Source organism: Lithobates pipiens, unplaced genomic scaffold, assembly GCF_037356315.1.
Source record: "Lithobates pipiens isolate NorthernLeopardFrog02 unplaced genomic scaffold, aLitPip1_a1.2 Scaffold_13, whole genome shotgun sequence".
Classification (NCBI taxonomy): Eukaryota; Metazoa; Chordata; class Amphibia; order Anura; family Ranidae; genus Lithobates; species Lithobates pipiens.
The window spans coordinates 74,376,806-74,397,719 of record NW_027507718.1 but is presented as its reverse complement, the minus strand read 5'-3'; the positions used below and the strand labels follow the sequence as shown (position 1 = coordinate 74,397,719).

The window sequence follows — 20,914 nt, the reverse complement described above, 5'->3', positions numbered from 1 at the left end:
GCATCTCCGCTTTTGCCTTACTCAGGTTCCCACAACCAAATGTTACTAGTATGCGCAACCCATATCCCCATCAACATTCCACCATGCTGCAAATAGTCTCGTGGAAAGTGAAGGGGCTTCGTTCCCCCTCCAAAAGACTGAAGGTACTTCGGCACCTCAAAAGGCTTAAAGCCGACATAGCTTTGCTGCAAGAAACCCATCTTTCTTCACCCGACTTTGATCGGATGAACAAACTGTGGGTGGGTACAGTGGTTGGCTCTGAGGCCATTGGCTGTAAGGCGGGAGTACTTATCCTTATTCATAAGAACCTTCCCTGTAAGATCTTATCTACAGACGCAGATCAACAGGGCAGACTTCTTTCCATTCGTGTCCATATAGGGATGAAAGAGCTCGTAATTTCCAATGTCTATGCCCCTAACAGCCCTACGAAGCAATTCTTCAGCACATTAACCAGCTGGCTTCTACGCCATCCCCACCTTCCCCAAATCGTCGGGGGTGACTTTAACTCCATAATCCACCCGTTAGACGACAAGTCCTCGCTACCACGCCCCATCCCACCTTCAGCCCCTACCAATCCCACGATCCTAGCATCAACGATGGACTCCCTTCGCCTTCATGACATTTGGCGACTACACCACCCAACCGATCGCGAATTCTCCTTCTACTCCCACCCGCACAATGTCTTCACTAGGATAGTCTACTTATTCAGTTCGAACTACCTAATTCCCCTGATCCCAGGAGCGGATATTCATGACATAGCTATTTCTGACCATGCACCCATCTCTGTGACCCTAGAGACACCTGACATACACCCCAATCCCAAAATATGGTGCTTCCCATCCTACCTTCAACACAACGCTGACTTCCAAGCTTACATAGAAAAAGAGTAGCTAGTCTACACGCAAACGAATGCAACTCACACTAATAATCCGAACCTGTTTTGGGATGCTGGTAAAGCGTTCCTCAGGGGTCGCATTATCTCCTATGCATCTTGGTTTAAAAGAAACGCCCATCTTAACTACAACACCTCCAGTTCCAGACTTCACCAAGCACAATGAGCACTTTACGCTCATGACTCTCCCGAAAACCAGATGGCTTGGCAAATAGCCAAACAGTCTTTTGACACCTGGGCCGACACCCTGGAATCTACCAAAAGAGCGTACCTTGATGCTACTCTCCATAAATTTGGCAACAAGGCGGGCAAGCTTCTTGCCAGACTGTGTAAGGGACCCTACCACCCAACTATTATCCCCTCTTTACGCGACGCAGACGGCAATGTAACGACCACGCAAAAAGGTATAAATGCGGCTATGCTGCGCTACTACTATGCGGCGGACCCTATTGACCAGCCCACGGCACACGATTTCCTAGAGAAAGTGGAGTTGACCTGAATATCACCCTCCCAACTAGACTCCCTAAATACTCCCATCTCCCTCATGGAAATAACCTCCACAATTCGTAACCTAGCCTCCTCTAAAGCCCCCGGCCCAGATGGCCTAACAGGCGAATTCTACAAATCTCTAAGCCCATTCCTAGCACCGACTCTTAAAGATGTCTACCAACACATGTGGTCCGGCGGCCCCTATTTACCCACAGACAACTAAGCGATAGTTAAACTGCTAGAAAAAAAAGGGAAAGATCCACAAGAACCTGGCTCATACAGGCCCATTTTGCTTCTAAACCTCAATGTCAAAATTCTTTCCACAATACTAGCCAAACGACTGGCCAACATCATCCCCTCCCTGATACATCCTGCCCAATCAGGATTTGTCCAGGGCAGAACGGCAACGATTAATATCAGAAAGGTTATGATAGCGCTAGAACACGCTAGATGTAACCCAAACGGTGACCTTGCCATTATTACCCTCAATGCTGAAAAGGCTTTTGACAATGTTAGTTTCAAGTGGCTTTCCATGGTTTTGAGAAAAATGGGCTCCGCCAACCCGTCCGTAGACATGCCCACGATCAAATACACTTTTGACCAATTCAGAAAATGCTCGGGATTACGTATAAATTACTCCAAGAGCGAGATACTTCCCTTAGGTTCCCTTCCACCTCCAGCTTGGGCTCAGAAGTCCATTTTCACGATCGCAAGATCTCATATCACTTACCTGGGAGTTAAAATAGGGAAACTCCCTTGCTCTCTCTACCACCTGAATTATCCCCCCCTCTTTGCTAAAATTACTCAGAAATTAGAAAACTGGATGGATCTGCCTCTTTCGCTTCTAGGAAGGTGTCATCTGGTCAAAATGGTCAGTTTCACACACGCCTATTGTATCCCCTCCAGACGGTACCCTTGCTCCTTAGGCACAAGGATACCAAACTCCTAAATTCTGCGATATCCAAATTCATCTGGCGAAACAATAGACCATGCATAGACTTCTCAAAACTCCATCTTCCCAAAACCGAAGGCGGTATTAGTCTCCCCAACCTCACAACATATAACCTAGCTTGTCTTTTGAGGGTGGGCCTGGACTGGATAACCCAAAAATCCCGCTGCTCTAACTATCAGCTAGAGGCTGAAATGACTCATCCCTATTCCCTAACAGTTCTTCTCCACTGCAGGTGGAAATCACTGCCACCGCCACTCCAACACAACCTTCTGCTGAGAGATACAGCTATCGCCTGGAGGAAGGCAAGGAAAGGTCTCAAACTATCTCCTTTCATATCTAGATTCCTTCCGGTACAGGGTCATCCAAATTTTACCCCGGGTCTGGACCACCAACCATATGAGGCATGGCGGCAAAGGGGCCTCACTACCTTCTCCTCCCTATGTGACCTGGAATCTGGTCGTGCACTATCCTTCTGCTTTCTGGCCACCAAGTTCTCTCTCCCCGATACATCTGCCTTCCACCATGGTCAATGTCTCAGCTTTCTACAAAAAACCTGCAGAGATGAACCCACAAGATTTAAATCCTCATTCATTGAGGCACTCCTACTAAAAGACTCCTACAAAATTTCTGACATCTACAAGCCTCTACTTTTGAAAACGACACCTCCTCTGGAATCCTCCTCAGTATCCAACTGGGCAAAAGATTTCCTGGACGCTGACATAGTAGAAAAGATCCTTCACGGCCTCAGCTCAGTGTACAACTTGGTTCCAAACGAATCCTGGAGGGAAACCCAGTTGAAAATTGCACATCGGGCACACATCCCCTTCCTACCATCAGCACAACCACACTCTTCTTCATCTTCAATGTGCCCCTTCTGCCACCAACCTAAACCCTCCCTCACACACCGTTATTGGACTTGCTCTGTTATCTCCACTTTCTGGGACCAAATCCTAGCCTACATCTTCGAGATTACACTGCTGAAGCTCCCTAAGGATCCGTTCCTCCTTATCTTTGGGCACTGGGATCCCAAACTACTCCCTTGGTCAACCACTCCCGCACCTCTGGGCAAGGAATGGGCCCTGATTTGCCTCCTACTTGCTAGGAGAGCCATTCTAGCCAACTGGACATCCACTGCTAAACCCTCTGTTTCCCAAGTCAGCAGAGATCTCCTGCACCTCCTATTCCGGGACAAACTCAATACAAATTTCATCCACGAGAAAGCCAAACAGCGCTTCCACAACAGATGGGACTTGTTTATAGCCTCGAAGCTCACTCCCCGGGAACGAGCTCATCTTGAGGAACACTCTTTTATCTACAACGGGCCCTTATCAACAGCAACCTTTGCTACAACCTGATGCTACAGCCGACAGGACTGCGGATTTCAGACTCCCTCTCCCCTTACCTGGGTTATACCCCCCTCTACCGGCTATTTGGACTTCTACTGGATCCCCCCATATATGCCCAGCCATACCGGATCCAGACCCCTTTCTCCCCCCCTCCCTTCCTCCCCCTCTGTCTTTTATTTTCATGTATGTTGTACATTATACTCTGGTTCCCTCTGAGGTTAGCATAGTGCCTTGTTAGTTTCAGATCCATCCAGTTAAAACCTCCCCTTCTCCTTTTCTCAGAAGGGGAATAGTGTGTTTTCCATTCCTTGTAAAGTGTACTATGTTCATGCACCACTATGTGACTTATCACTGTACTTATCTAACTTGTACTCTAAAGCAAAAAAAATAATATTTTTGTCCTTGCGAATTTGTATAATTCTGTCATGTACCCTCTTTTTCAATAAAATCTTATTTAACCACTTAAGGACCGCCGCATGCCAATGTATGTCATCAGAATGGCATGTACAGGCACAAGCACGTACATGTACGTGCTTGCCTTCCAGCGGGTGGGGGGGTCCGATCGGACCCCCTCCCGCTGGATGCGGCGGTCCGTTTCGCTTCAGGAGCGATCCGGGATGAGGGGATGGCCGTTGGTTTCTGGCCACCCCCTCTCGATCGCTCCTGGCGAATGAGGAGCTTCCTCCCGCTGTGTATAGTAAACACAGGCAGGGAGGAAGTGATGTCATTCTCCTCTGGGCGGTCTTTTTGACCGGACTACGAGGAGAACACTGAAAGTAAGTGCACCAAACACTACACTAACATGTAGGCACACATAGGCACACAAACCCCCCCCCATCACACCCCCCGATCGCCCCCGATCCCCCCCGCCCCCCTCCCCCTCCCAGTCACAGTGTCACTGATTGCAGTGAACATTTATTTACTGATCACTGCATTCAGTGTCAGTTGTGACAGTAAAAAGTGTCAGGGCAGTTAGTGTTAGTGTCCAGGGTAGCCCCCTACCACCCCCAATAAAGGTTTAACCCCCTGATTGCCCCTAGAGTTAACCCTTTCACCCCCTTTTGCCAGTGTCACTAAACAATCGTTTTTCTGATCGCTGCATTAGTGTCACTGGTGCTGCTAAGTAGCTAGTTATTTTTTTAGGTTCACCACCAGGTTTTTACAGCGCTAGGTACCCCGATATACTACCCAATAAAGGTTTTAACCCCCTGATTGCCCCTAGTTAACCCTTTCATCCCCTTTTGCCAGTGTCACTAAGCAATCATTTTTCTGATCGCTGCATTAGTGTCGCTAGTGTCGCTAGGTAGCTAGTTATTTTTTTAGGTGCACCGCCAGGTTTTTATAGCGCTAGGTACCCTGATATACTACCCAATAATGGTTTTAACCCCCTGATTGCCCCTAGTTAACCCTTTCACCCCCTTTTGCCAGTGTCACTAAGCGATCGTTCTTCTGATCGCTGCATTAGTGTCACTGGTGCCGCTAAGTAGCTAGTTATTTTTTTAGGTTCACCGCCAGATTTTTATAGCGCTATGTCCCCCGATATACTACCCAATAATGGTTTTAACCCCCTGATTGCCCCTAGTTAACCCTTTCACCCCCTTTTGCCAGTGTCACTAAGCGATCATTTTTCTGATCGCTGCATTAGTGTCACTAGTGTCGCTAGGTAGCTAGTTATTTTTTTAGGTTCACCGCCAGGTTTTTATAGCGCTAGGTACCCCCATATACTACCCAATAATGGTTTTAACCCCCTGATTGCCCCTAGTTAACCCTTTCACCAGTGATCACCGTATAAGTGTTACGGGTGACTCTGGTTAGCTAGTTTGCTTTTTATAGCATCAGAGCACCCACAATTTATTACCCAATAAAGGTTTAACCCCCTGATCACCCGGCGGGTGATATCAATTAGGTTTTAGGGTCAGGGTCTGCGTCGCCCCAGGCAGCGCTAGGTTAGTGCCAGGACCACTAACACCCACACGCAAAGCATAAACCTCCCGTAGTGGTATAGAATCTGAACAGATCAATATCTGATCTGATCAGATCTATACTAGCGTCCCCAGCAGTTTAGGGTTCCAAAAAAACACATTGTTGGCAGGATCAGCACAGATACCTGCTAGCACCTGCGTTTTGCCCCTCCGCCCAGCCCACCCAAGTGCAGTATCGATCGATCACTGTAACTTACAAAACACTAAACACATAACTGCAGCGATCGCAGAGTCAGACCTGATCCCTACGATCGCTAACAGTTTTTTTTGGTAGCGTTTTATATTTAAATCCGGAAGGCAGTGCTTGGTTTTCAGGGTCCTGTACGTGGCTAGGCTCCCAAAAAGTCCCCCACATGTGGTATCCCCGTACTCGGGAGAAGCAGCAGAATTTATTTTGGGGTGTAATTTGACTTATGCCCATAGCATGTGTGAGCAATATATCATTTAGTGACAACTTTGTGCAAAAAAAAAAATAAAAAATAATATTCCTGCATCTTGTGGCAAAATATAAAATATTTCATGGACTCAACATGCCTCTCAGTAAATAGCTTGGGGAGTCTTCTTTCCAAAATGGGGTCATTTGGGGGGGTTTTGTGCTATTTTGGCATTTTATGGCCTTCGAAACTGTGATAGGTAGTGAGGAGTGAAATCAAAAATTTTAACCCTTAGAAACCCTGAAGGCAGTGATTGGTTTTCGGGGTGCCGTACGCAGCTAGACTCCCAAAAAGTCCCACATATGTGGTATCCCCGTACTCAGGAGAAGCAGCAGAATATATTTTGGGGTGCAATTCCACATATAACTATGCATGTGTGAGCAATATATCATTTAGTGACAACTTTTTGTAAACTTTTTTTTTTGTGTCATTATTCAATCACTTGGGACAAAAAAAAAATATTCAATGGGCTCAACATGCCCCTCAGCAATTTCCTTGGGGTGTCTACTTTCCAAAATGGGGTCATTTGGGGGGGGGCGGGTTGTGTTATTTTGGCATTTTATGGCCTTCGAAACTGTGATAGGTAGTGAGGAGTGAAATCAAAAATTTGCACCCTTAGAAATCCTGAAGGCAGTGATTGGTTTTCGGGATGCCGTACATGGTTAGACTCCCAAAAAGTTCCACATATGTGGTATCCCCGTACTCAGGAGAAGCAGCAGAATATATTTTGGGGTGCAATTCCACATATAACTATGGCATGTGTGAGCAATATATCATTTAGTGACAACTTTTTGTAAACTTTTTTTTTTGTCATTATTCAATCACTTGGGACAAAAAAAAAATATTCAATGGGCTCAACATGCCCCTCAGCAATTTCCTTGGGGTGTCTACTTTCCAAAATGGGGTCATTTGGGGGGGGGTTGTACTGCCCTGCCATTTTAGCACCTCAAGAAATGAGATAGGCAGTCATAAATTAAAAGCTGTGTAAATTCCAGAAAATGTACTCTAGTTTGTAGACGCTATAACTTTTGCGCAAACCAATAAATATATGCTTATTGACATTTGTTTTTTTACTAAAGACATGTGGCTGAATAAATTTTGCCCTAAATGTATGACTAAAATTGAGTTTATTCGATTTTTCTTATAACAAAAAGTAGAAAATATATTTTTTTCTGAAAATTTTCGGTCTTTTTCCATTTATATCGCAAAAAATAAAAATCGCAGAGGCAATCAAATACCATCAAAAGAAAGCTCTATTTGTGTGAAGAAAAGGACGCAAATTTTGTTTGGGTACAACATTGCATGACCGCGCAATTACCAGTTAAAGCAGTGCAGTGCGAAATTGTAAAAAGACCTCTGATCCTTAGGCTGAAAATTGGTCCGGGGCTGAAGTGGTTAAAAAAAAAAAAAACATGCCTTGTAGTGCAAAATACTAAAACTTGTCTATGTAAATCTACAATACAGGCATACCCCACTTTTAAGTACACAATGGGGTTTATTTACTAAAGCTGGAAAGTGAAAAATCAGGCTCACTTCTGCATAGAAACCAATGAGCTTCTAACCCCAGCTTTTTCAATTAAGCTTTGGTAATAAAACCTGGAAGCTCAATGGTTTTATGCATAAGTGAGCCTGATTTTGCACTTTCCAGCTTTAGTAAATAAACCCCATTGTGTACTTAAAAGTAGGGTATGCCTGTACAGGCATTCACCACAGAAATACATTGCATAAACTTAAAGTGGTTATAAACCCTTCCATATACTCAGTGAAGTGACTGGCCTCAGATGATACACACAGATTAAACAAATCCTCCTACATACGTTGTAGCTGTTTATCTACAGTCTTCTCTTCTATACAGCTGTTCAGTGCAGAATTTATACAACTTGTCTAGGCTTTCAGAAACTGGGGGACAGGGATCTGAAGCTACACTCTGCAGAGCTCAGTGAGTAGAGCCCTGAGAGCTTATTGGAGGGAAGAACAACCTCCCCCCCCCCCCCCCCCCCACACACACACACACACAGCACACAGGAACAAAGCTTTGGCTGTCAATCACAGGCTGCATGCTGGAGATCCCTCCCCTGTCATCTTTTTACCTCTTGGTGTCAGGGAAAGTTGCATGGAATAACTTAAAGTGGAGGGCCACCCTGAAAACCCAAAAATGTTAAAAATGAGAAAAAAATCTAAAAAAAATAAAATGAAAAAAAATATTTTTTTTTACTTACCAGAAATGCCTGTTGCTAGGCACTTTATCCTAATCTTCCTCTTCCTCCTCCGCGGAGATCTTCTGTCTTCTGTCTTCGTCGCGGCGTCTTCTGGGTAATGGGTCGCGCTGTGTTCTGGGAACTGTGTGTTCCAGAACACAGCGCATCCCATTCAGAAAGCGCTGCGGGACTCGCGCATGCGCAGTAGGAAACGGGCAGTGAAGCCGTAAGGCTCCGCTGCCTGTTTCCCTTAGAGGGAATGGCGGCGCCGGGACCCGAGAGCCGAGGGACGGGTCGGCCTCGGGCGGCCGACATCGCGGGCGCCCTGGACAGGTAAGTGTGTTTATTAAGTCAGCAGCTGCAGTGTTTGCAGCTGCTGACTTTTTTTTTTTTTTTAACTGGCCCTCCTCTTTAAGCAGATAAAGCAGATAGTAGATTAACAAGGCAGCAGACAGAAATGACACTTAGTGCTCTGTATTGAGACAAGTACATACCATACAGGGATATAATTCGTTTATATTTCATGCCAGATTTTTACAACCACTTCAACCACTTTTAAAAAGACAGCAGTAATACTATTTCAAAAAGCCCAGTGGAACATTATAGTGTAACTTTATCTATTGAAATGATTATAAATAAAAAATAAGTGTGCTCACAAAAGTACCAAGAGAACAGGTTTATATGAGGCTTCTACAACCCAATAAATCCATTGAATATGTGTTAAAGTGGTTGTGACTTTTCCCTTTGGTTTCTAGCAACCACATTACAGGTGCACGAAATGTTGTTACTGGAGCTTTGCTTTCCTTAGGCTTGACAATGTGTGTTCACATTTAGCTGCTCATCCAGTACAGTAGAGATGTGGAGTACAGGGTTCTGTATACATGCATTCGTTGGCCGTTTTACAAAACATTAAAGCCTAAAGGAAATGATCTCAGTAACTTTTTCCAATCTACAACACTAAATGATGTTGTGAAGTTCTTAACATCTCTTTAATTTTTTTGCACTGGACTTCTTCGGGAAATAGTTCAGAGTCTGGTCTGGTGCAACAGAGACAGACTTAGCCTTTGTACACACGGTCGGACATTCCGACAACAAAATCCGTCGGATTTTGTCCGACGGATTTTGTCCGAAACTTGTGTTGCATACACACGGTCGGACAAAGTTGTCAAAAAATCTGATCGTTCAGAACATGGTGACGTTATTTCGTTTACGACGGGACTACGTTCAGGCTAGTAGCCAATAGTTTTGGTCTAGGAATTTGATCTGAGCATGCGTGGCACTTTGTCCGATCGGAATTCTCTACAAACGATCGGACAAAGTTCGATCGGATCATGTTGTCGGAAAGTTTTATAGCCCAGCTCTAAAACTTTGTCGGTCGGATATTCCGACGGAAACAGTCCGATGGAGCCCACACACGGTCGGATTATCCAACAACGCGGTCCGATCGGACATTTTCCGTCGGAATGTCCGACCGTGTGTACAAGGGCTTAGATTTATTTAGTGTTGTGTATCCCTGTTTAGAAATACCTAGCTTTTGTTAAGTGCCTGGAATATTGGTTGGACATCTGCAGACAGCTTTTAAGATTCTTTTACATGGGTATACGTGTACAGTGCCTTGCAAAAGTATTCACCCCCCTTGGCATTTTTCATGTTTTGTTGCCTTATGACCTGGAATTAACATGGATTGTTTGAGGATTTGCATCATTTAATTTACAGAACATGCCCACAACTTTGAAGATTTTTTTTTTTATTGTGAAGCAAACAACAAATAGTACAAAATAACAGAAAAAGTCAATGTGCATAGCTATTCACCCTAAAGTCAATACTTTGTAGAGCCACCTTTTGCAGCTATCACAGCTCCAAGTCGCTTTGTATAAGTCTCTATGAGCTTGCCACATCTTATCACTTGGGATGGGATTTTTTCCCATTCCTACTTGCAAAACTGCTTCAGCTCCTTCAAGTTGGATGGTTTGTGCTTGTGGACAGGAATCTTTAAGTCTGATCACAGATTTTCTATTGGATTGAGGTCTGGGCTTTGACTAGGCCATTCCAACACATTTACATATTTCCCCTTAAACCACTCAAGTGTTGCTTTAGCAGCGTGTTTGAGGTCATTGTCCTTCTGGAAAGTGAACCTTCGTCCTAGCCTCAAATTACACACAGAATGGTACAGGTTTTGCTCAAGAATATCCCTGTATTTAGTACCATCCATCTTTCCCTCAACTCTGACCAGTTTCCCAGTCTTGACTGCTGAAAAACATCCCCACAGCATGATACTGCCACCACCATGTTTGACTGTAGGGATGGTGTTCTTTGGGTGATGTGATGTGTTGGGTTTGCGCCAGACATAGCGTTTTCTTTTAGGGCCAAAAAGTTCAGTTTTAGTCTCATCAGACCAGAACACCTTCTGCCTTACATTTTGGGAGTCTCCCACATGCCTTTTCGCAAACTTAAAACGTGTCATTTTGTTTTTTGCTGAAAGTAATGGCTTTCTTCTGGCCACTCTGCCATAAAGCCCAGCTCTATGGAGCATACGGCTTATTTTAGTCCTATGTACAGATACTCCAGTCTCTGCTATGGAACTCTGCAGCTCCTCCTGGGTTACCTTAGGTCTCTGTGCTGCCTCTCTGATTAATGCCCTCCTTGCCTGGTCTGTGTGTTTTGGTGTGCGTCCGTCTCTTGGCAGGTTTGCTGTTGTCCCATGTTCTTTGCATTTGGTTATGATAGATTTGATGTTGCTCCTAGGGATCATCAAAGATTTGAATATGTTTTTATAACCTCACTCTGACTTGTACTTCTCAACATCATTGTCCCTTACTTGTTTGGAGAATTCCTTGGTCTTCATGGCAATGTTTGGTAGTGGTGCCTCTTGCTTAGGTGTTGCAGCCTCTGGGGCCTTTCAAAAAGGTGTGTATATGTAATGGCAGATCATGCGACACTAGATTGCACACAGGTGGACCTCATTTCACTAATTATGTGACTTCTGAAGGTAATTGGTTGCACCAGAGCTTTTTATGGGCTTCATAACAAAGGGGGTGAATACATACGCACATGGCAATTATCAGTTTTTTATTTCTGAAAATTAATTTTATGTATATATTTCTCAGATTTTTCTTCACCAACTTAGACTATTGTGTCCTGATCCATCACATATAATTCAAATAAAAAAAAAACATTGACCTAAAGGCTGTAATGTAAAAAAAAGTAAAAAGCCCAGGGGGTGAATACTTTTGCAAGGCACTGTAGTTTTTCATGGAATGCAGGTTCTTTTTGACAGAGCTGCCAGAAAAACCTATGTAAAATACGCACCTAAAGTACTAATTTTTAGATGTGCATTTTTAGATGTGCGCAATCTTTAGTAGCGTAACAATCATTCTGGTAACTTGACTATACTATGTATGTATGTGTTTACATGTATTTAAACATGAATTGGGACTTTGCTTACAACTGGACAATCATTTGTGTCCCACGTTTCTTTGCCTGAAAGTGGCTAGGTGCATGACAGTAGTTGTGCTATTGGCACTCGAATGAGAGGAACTAAGCAGTTCAAAGTTTGTGTAAAGGGACCATAAGCTACAAATTTAATGTATCATTATATATACTGTATTATGAGAAATACTGACCTTAGTAGGGGATGTAACCGCCTCAGTCCATGTCTGAAAAAAAGCAAAAAAACAGCATGCATCCTTATTATGTATGTCAGGGCAAAAAAAAAAAAAGGCAGCATATCACCCTAGTTTCTATCCCTGCATAGACCATGTAAAAGTAAAAAAACTGCTAAACTGCCATAAATGCACTCAGCCCCAATTTTCCTGTTATTACTGACAACACAGTGACGTCTAAAGACTAAAAACACAAGTAATGGTGTCAGGCCTATCCAGTTGTCTCTTAGTAAACTACTGGATGCCTCCGATCCTATTTAAAGATTATTTAATTTCCTTTCATGCTTCCCAGATCAATGTCCATTTCTTCAGAGGAATTTATGAATATACATGCTTGCTTTAAATTTAGGACCCAAGGCTTGCGTGCCACACCTTTCCTCTAAAAACAAATTTGTTTTTACCGGTCTAGTAAATGTATTAAACATTATGGTAAATTTAGTAACCATTTGACCCTTGCAAGTTTAATCAGTAATAAAAAAACATTATTATCATTACTGACCTGTAAAATGAAAGTATGTTGGCTTATAATAAATGTAGGTGCATGTATGCTGTGCATCAGACATGTTCAAGCATCAAGCATATTTCGGTAAGGGAGATCCCACATATGAAAAGCACATGCCTAAGGATTTGAGTAGCTCAAAAGGGCTTGTAAGAATAGCAATCCCTAAGGCCAATTAAGCTATTAAGATGTCCAAATAAAGACTGCTTGTTGGTATCAGTGCAGTACATACATAACATTCTGTATGGTGTGCTGATACAATTAATACATCAGAGAGCAGTGTTACAACATATTTGACACTTAAAACAATTAATTCAAATTTGTTTTGCTTAGTGGCACCAAGAACTCAAGAACTTTAGACAGCTTTTTTGAATTCCTGAAAAACAGTTTCGACTAAGTCTTCCACGAGCATGAGAATTTTATAGACATTGAAGAAAAATGTAATTTTATCATAACTTCTAAATCTAGCAAATACATCAGGACAAATCAAGTAACGTAATGTCTTGATGCTTTTAAAAATATGTTTACTTCTTTTAGTAGAAAGAATTTACATCACTGGTAGAGCAATACCCCAGTGACAGTCATTCATCTATAAAATGTAGGTATCACCATATAATAGCCAGCTGGAGCTGCCTCTGTCCCAATCCCAACTTAAGTTCAGGTCAGAGCTGTTACAGTATAAAATAATTTTAACACAACTTTAGCTTTTTTGGATGAAAATACACTTCACATGGAAGAAATAAGTAGGCTGATTATGAAAATGCTAGTTGTTTGGCTGTGTCTGCCTTCAATACTTTCTGAGATATCCAGAGCAAGTCAAACTAAATCAGAACTCCTGATCAAAGTCATTAGAGCTGCATGCTTTGGATTTTTAAACTGACAAGTTAGCAATGGCAGCTCCCATATTTTTCTTATTACAGAATTTCTTTCAACTGGAGCAATTTATTGCTGCACAGATTTAAAAAACTGTTCCTTTATGGCCTTTTCTACTCCATTATGTTTAAAGCAACCCTGTCAGTCACCTAAAAAAAAAGAAGAAAAAACAGCTCTGTGACTGGTGTATTCTTTAGACTCAGCTGATCAAAGATTGGGGTAAAGGGCCAATTGCAGAGGCCATTTACCATGTGATCAGCTATGTCCATTCACAGCTGTCACAATGTAAATAGCAGTTTTCCAGTTATCAGCTCTTTTCACCTCTCCGAGACAGCGTGTGAGGAAAGGGAGCCGATCTGTCAGGGCACAGTGAGTACAGCATTTACACTCATAATCAGGGCACTGATTATAAGTGCCCTGTTAATCAGTGCAGCCTCATCGGTGCCCATTAGTGCAGCTTATTGGTTCCCATCAGTGCAGCTTATTAGTGCCCATCAGTGTCCCCTCATCGGTGCAGCTTCACCAGTGCCTCCACATTAGTGCCCATCAGTGCAGCTTGTCAGTGCCAATCAGTGCTGCCTCATCAGTGCTCATCAGTGCAGCCTCATCAGTGTCCATCAATGCACATCAGCGCAGCTTCTTCAGTGTAGGCTCATCAGTGCCCATCAGTGCAGCCTCATCAGCGCACATTAGTGAAGAAGAAAAATTACTTATTTGCAAAAAAATATTTTCAGTCTTTTTTGTTTATTAAGCAAAAAAACAAAAAAAAAAACAACAACAAACAAACCCCAGTGGTGATTAAATACCACCAAAAGAAAGCTCTATCTGTCTCAAAAAAATGATACAATTTTAATTTGTTTTTTTGATTGCTGGGCCCCTGGGTGGCAATCATAACACCCTAGATGTAAATTGTGCCATGTCCTAATTATTACAGTCAAAATATATAGGACGAGACATGGACTTTTCAGGCACATATACTAAAATATAACAATTATTTTTATTAGTGCATGTCACAAAAAATCTACAAAAAAGTTCCAAAGACACAAACTCATTAAAAACCCATTGTTATATATATGTTTTCAAAAAACGGGGGCCCATGACTTGATCCTAACATACAGCATTATGTCATATAATAATTCTTCCTGTGGGAGGATATTCAAAATATAATTACGCAATCCCACTGGTATAAGACATTGAGTGCTGAGATGTATCCATGGGTCCTGGAAATCACATTAAAATTACAGGTGAATGCTCGACATGTTAGGATCAAGTCATGGGCCCGTTTTTTTGAAAACATATATATAACAATGGGTTTTTAGTGAGTTTGTGTCTTTGGAACTTTTTTATAGATTTTTTGTGATATGTACTAATAAAAAGAATTGTTATATTTTTGAATATTTGCCTGAAAAGTCCATGTTTCTTCCTATATATTTTGACTGTATAATTTAATTTGGGTATAATGTTGCATGACTGAGTAATTGTCATTCAAAATTTGACAGTGCTGAAAGTTGAAAACTGGCCTGGGCGGAAAGAGGGTGAAAGTGGCCAGTGTTGAAGTGGTTAAGACTACATTCAAATATACAAATCTTTGGTGCATTTTCCAGAAAAGCACATCTTTTATGGGGATAAATGGTAATATATGTGAAACGTGTATTCAATGCATCCCACTGCAACTGCACCTCATGAAAAATGTGAATAGGGCTCTGCTTACTTCATCTACAAGTGTAAATTAACACTCCAGCTGAGGTAAGCACCAAAAATAACATTTACACTTCAACTGTGCCTACGTAAAAGAGCTTCTTCTTTCTCCTTTTTATCTGCTGACTTTCTGTGATTGCTGCTGGCATTCAAATTCTAATATAGTTTGTATTCTGGATTTTGCTGACTGTGTTTTGCTTCCTCTTGCAGCACATGGAAAAATTTGGACAAGTGTAGTGTTTTTTTTCTGCTTGAACATCTCATGTACTGGCAAAACCTTTCTTGCTAATTTCACTTATCATTCCATTCTACTTTATATCTTGTTTTGGTACTAGGAACCTCAATTTGAATCCTGACTAGGATACTATCTGCATGAAGTTTATATGTTCTCCATGTGCCTGTAGGTGGGTTTCCTCTGGTACTCTTGTTTTCTCCCACTCTTCAGAAACATTTTGGTAGGTCAATTGGCTATGTTGAATGCATCTAAGATGACTGTCTTACTCCTAGCCGCTTTGAGTCCCTAGGGAGAAAAAGCACTATAGAAATTAAACATTTTGATATTGAGCCTACAAGTCAGCTGTGGCTAGTGGGGACAACTTGATGGTAATGAGCAATACATAGATAAAATCAAACCTCCATCTGATTGTTCCTGGTGAAGACTGATTATTTAGATTCTGTACCTCAAAAGACCCAACCCTAAACTTGGCGACAGCAATGTCCAAGCTAACTCACAATAACACTTTACTTTATCACTGCATAACTTTTAAAGGAAAGGGGGCTATCTCTTACCTCTTTTAACCCTGCAGTTTCATTTACATCTCCATGTCGAATGTTCATGGCTACTCCTTCATGCTCTTGTGGGGTACTTGACTCTTCTTGAAGAACTAGGATGTTTGGCTGCTCTCTGTGTTCCTGTAGCAAACAGTAGATAATACAGTCAGTAATAATAAAGTATTTATGCAGTAAATTAACAAGAACTCTTAGCAAATGTAAAGAACAGGAAAAATGTACATGTCTAAAGAACAAAGTTCACAGTCATTCACAATAATGGGGGCAGTAGATATTTTCTATAAAGATCAAACATGTCCATAAAGTGTTATCTTTGGTCTGAGTAAAGGGCTAATTTGAAAAAATCTTTTATCAAGACTTCTATAAACTAAACTCATTATGAGAAAAATGGTGGTTGCCATTAGTAAACTCTCTAAAATGGTAGTTGCCTGTCTGCCATCCTGAACTTCAATACTTTGAATGACTAACTGCAATAAGTCCTGTATACAGATAAGCAGATTTAAATGTTGTCTCTTTTTATTGATCTGCAAACTTGTTCTACGTTGGTAAATCATACATTATTAAAATTTGTGGGTTGGGTTAATAGAGAGATAACTAACATTTTTACAAGGTTAACAATGGCAACTATTTTTTCCTCATGTCAGGTTTACTTTGAGCATTTGTCATGTTTTAATTCAATCTTAGTTTATTAGGTTTATATTTGGTGACTACAAGAGAGACAATCAAAGCATTTGCAGTAATCACATAGTGGTGAACAATGTGGAAAATAGTATACAGAGGCATACAGAAACAAGGTATTTCAGGCATAAGGAGATACAAGCCCATATAGTAAATAATGTCAAACAAGATTTACTTCTGCTGTTTTATAGTAGCATGTTTTTTGTTCTCCATATTTTCCACCAGTGTAAGAATCATTGGTGATTTGCCAATTTGTCTCATTAGAGGATAATCTAATGTTGGCCATAGAATACACATAAGAAAGGAATGTGAAAAATTATACAGAAAGTGAAGATATTAGGTAGGGTCAGAGAGCATAAGAAGTTGGAGTCAGAGGTTGGGGTGGGCAAAGGAAAGATGGAAGGTTTAGAGGATGTCTTTTTTGGCAAAATTTATAGAGACGGGAATCATAGATTCCCTTTTTAGATTGTAAGCTCTACCGAGCAGGGCCCTCTGATTCCTCTTGTACCAAATTGTAATGTAACTGTAATGTCTGCCCTCATGTTGTAAAGCGCTGAGCAAACTGTTGGCGCTATATAAAACCTGCATAATAATAATAATAATACTAATAACACAACCATTTTTGGATTGTGTGGGACCATTGTTCTTGTAACTTTGGAGTAAATAGTTAAAATAGATTTCCAGAAGCTTTTGAGATGGGAACAGCCCTACCAGATATGGGTCATATTTCCACTAGAGCCTTGACAATGCCAACAGTTATAGAAAATGATAAGTAAACAATGCAGGATGGCTGTACATCTATATCGACTAGCAATTATTTTAAAGTTTGTTTCTTGAGCTTTACTGGCTATAGAAAGTTATGTGAGAGCATGAAAGCTTTCTCTCAGTCCTCAAGTTCGATTCAGGTATCCAATTCCCATTGCCAGGTGATTTTGTAAGCAAGGAGATTCGAATGTGAGGAAGCTGATAGAATAGAATATATTTGCAGACAGAGTGCTCTAGAGGGGAGTTGCAGAGTAGTAACTTCTGAAAAGACAGAAGAGGGATGTTCACTGCTGTCTATTGTATAAAGAATGAAGTAAATAAGAAAGCTGTTTATTCAGAAGCCAGTGATCTGTTATAAGGAGTCCTAGAACGGTAACTGACAGATTAGGAGTGCCTTGCCCTGTCTTTATTATCGTCTGTGATGGGATACTTTGTTCCATGCCCCAAATGAACAACTATAGACAAATAGGACCTATAAAGGGGGAAAGAACTAGTTATCAAATAAAGGGATCATGGGCAGGTATGGGCCGAATGGACCCCTGTTCGGTTCGCACCAGAACTTTCAAACACTGCGAAAGTTCAGACCCGAATAACGAACCCCATTAAAGTCAATGGGACCCGAACATGAAAAATTAAAAGTGCCCATTTTAAAGGCGTATATGCAAGTAATTGGACATACAATGGTTATAGGGGTTTGGGTCCTGCCCTGGGGGACATGTATCAATAAAAAAGTTTGTAAAAAAAGTAGTTTTTAAATGAGCAGTGATTTTTTTCATTTTTAAAGTGAACGCATGCTTTTATTTTGCTCAGCAACAGCTGGGGTGCCAGAGTGTATGATGAGGCTACAATGTAGGGCACTGGGAACAAAATTAGAGATTTGGATACATTCTGGAGTCACTTTGGCTTTTGATAGAAGTAACGGGTGCATAAAAATTGGTCCTTGGGTGTCGGTGTCGCCTTGATGAAAACAAGAATTGGCCTTGCTATAAAAAAATTGTAATGATATGCACCTGTCAAACAGGTGCTGGAAAGTTGGCCTTTGGGTGTCGGTAGTGCTATCTGGCGTTAAACTGGCAGTAATGCACAAAACAATATGGCATTAAACTGCCAGTAATGCACGCAAAACTATATGCCGTTAAACTGCCAGTAACGCACACAGAACTATATGGCATTAAACTGTCAGTAATGCACAAAACAATATGGAGTTTAACTGGCCATAAATCATGCAAAACTATGTGGCAGTATATGACATAAAACTAGCAGTAACGCACACAAAACTATATGGCATTAAACTGGCAGTAAAGCATGCAAAACTATATGGCATTAAACTGGCAGTAATGCACAAAACAATATGGCGTTAAACTGGCAGTAACGCACGCAAAACTATATGGCATTAAACTGGCAGTAATGCACAAAACAATATGGCGTTAAACTGGCAGTAACGCACACAAAACTATATGGCATTAAACTGGCAGTAACGCACACAGAACTATACGGCATTAAACTGGCAGTAACGCTCGCAAGACGATATGGCGTTAAACTGGCAGTAACGCAAACAAAATGATATGGCATTAAACTGGCAGTAACGCACTCAAAACGATATGGCTTTAAACTGGCAGTAAAGCATGCAAAACTATATGGCGTTAAACTGGCAGTAATGCACAAAACAATATGGCGTTAAACTGGCAGTAACGCACGCAAAACTATATGGCATTAAACTGGCAGTAACGCACACAGAACTATATGGCATTAAACTGGCAGTAACGCTCGCAAGACGATATGGCGTTAAACTGGCAGTAACGCAAACAAAATGATATGGCATTAAACTGGCAGTAACGCACTCAAAACGATATGGCTTTAAACTGGCAGTAAAGCATGCAAAACTATATGGCGTTAAACTGGCAGTAATGCACAAAACAATATGGCGTTAAACTGGCAGTAACACACGCAAAACTATATGGCGTTAAACTGGCAGTAACGCACACAGAACTATATGGCATTAAACTGGCAGTAATACACAAAACAATATGGCGTTAAACTGGCCATAAAGCATGCAAAACTATGTGGCGTTAAACTGGCAGTAATGCACGCAAAACGATATGGTGTTGAACTGGTAGTAACGCACACAAAACGATATGATCTTAAATTGACAGTAACGCAGAAGTAAATGGCGTTAAACTGGCAGTAACGCATTCAAATAGATCATGTTCGACCATCACTACACTGACGCTATCTGAACTGTCCCTACTCTAGCTATACTCTAGCTATACACTAATGTCAAGATTACTGACACGGTCTCACTACACTACACTGAAACTATATGCTATATGAGCTGTCCCTACTCCACACTAATTTATGTATGAATGACACGGTCTCACTACACAACAGTGAAACTATCTGAGCTGTCCCTACTCTAGCTGCACACTATGAAAAGCTGAATGATGGTCCTCCTCACTACACTCACACTATCCCTAGACTGACACTAAACTAATATTCTACACTAACAATTAATGCAAAATAGCACAGTACAGCACACTAAGTAACTAATAGCACTGAACAGAGCCCTGCTCTATCTTTCTCCATGCCGAAATCACACTGAAAATGGCTGCCATTGAAAGAATACTTTTATACCGTGGGGTGGGAATGAGCCATGATTAGATAAAGTCATGATGACAGTGTCCAATCATGACTCTGACAGTGCTCTGTGCCCTGATTGGCTGAAACTTTAACTGCTTCAGCCAATCAGGGCTTGCAATTCACTGCCGAACAACCGAACTTATGCTCCGGCCAAACCATTCGCCCATCCCTAATCATGGGACAATTGTATGCCAAAATGTATAAGGTTTAGATGACCCTGTCACAAAGGCCAAGGGTTTGTTTTGTAAGGCCCAGCGGGAGATGGACTTCCTTGCGCTGTCCTGTTGCTATAGCTTGTAGATCAAGCAGGTCATGGGTTGTTTGATCTAAACCCAGAGTTTTGATAGGAGATGGTGAAACCAGCCAGTATTTCTGGAAAAACTAATGCTTAGTAATACAAGGTGATATGTGGGGCAATTGCTCCCCTTTTTTCTTTGGGTGAAGAGAGTACTTTAAACTAAAGTCTTGGGCATTTTATGACCCATATGAATGTGGGTCATAAAAGACCCTTTGTAGTTTTCTTAAGAATGAAGTGGAGTTATAGATGGGTAATAAAATAGTTCTAAAGAAAAAAATTGCAGTAGATATAAAATAATTTCTGACTGAATAATAAATAAATATCAAGTGAAAAAACCTGTGAAAGGTGTCCTGCTGCTGAACACTATAACCCTGATAGGGGGCACTAGATAAACATATATAGAAAAGTAGAGTGCAGCGCTGGATAAATATACCGTAATAATCTTGATAACTTTAAAAAATATATATATAAAAGCATTGAAAATTATGTAAATATTAAATAAAAATCTATAATCAAAATTTATTTAAAATAAATTAATTGTGCATGTGACCTTGATTTATATCCAAAGAAACATAACTTCATAAACAATAAAGTCCATAAATTATTATACAATGGGAAATAGTGAAATAAGTGTCTTCACTGCAGATGTATATAAGTGACTTACACCGCAATATGTTGCCCATCGCTATAAAAAGATTGGAGGCTTACCAGAAAGCCCTTTT

General features: G+C 41.3%; 1 protein-coding gene across 7 annotated transcripts in view; it reads right to left on the bottom strand.

Annotated features, from left to right (window-relative positions):
* The window catches only part of SLC24A2 (solute carrier family 24 member 2), a 353,458-nt gene that overhangs the window by 160,323 nt on the left and 172,221 nt on the right, over positions 1–20,914 (bottom strand). For all 7 annotated transcript variants that reach the window (XM_077475217.1, XM_077475218.1, XM_077475219.1 and 4 more), the window contains 2 exons: positions 15,815–15,937; positions 11,917–11,949 (listed from right to left, as the gene is read on the bottom strand). In XM_077475217.1, the coding sequence (XP_077331343.1) occupies positions 11,917–11,949; positions 15,815–15,937 (156 nt within the window). The remainder of the gene's footprint in view (positions 1–11,916; positions 11,950–15,814; positions 15,938–20,914) is intronic.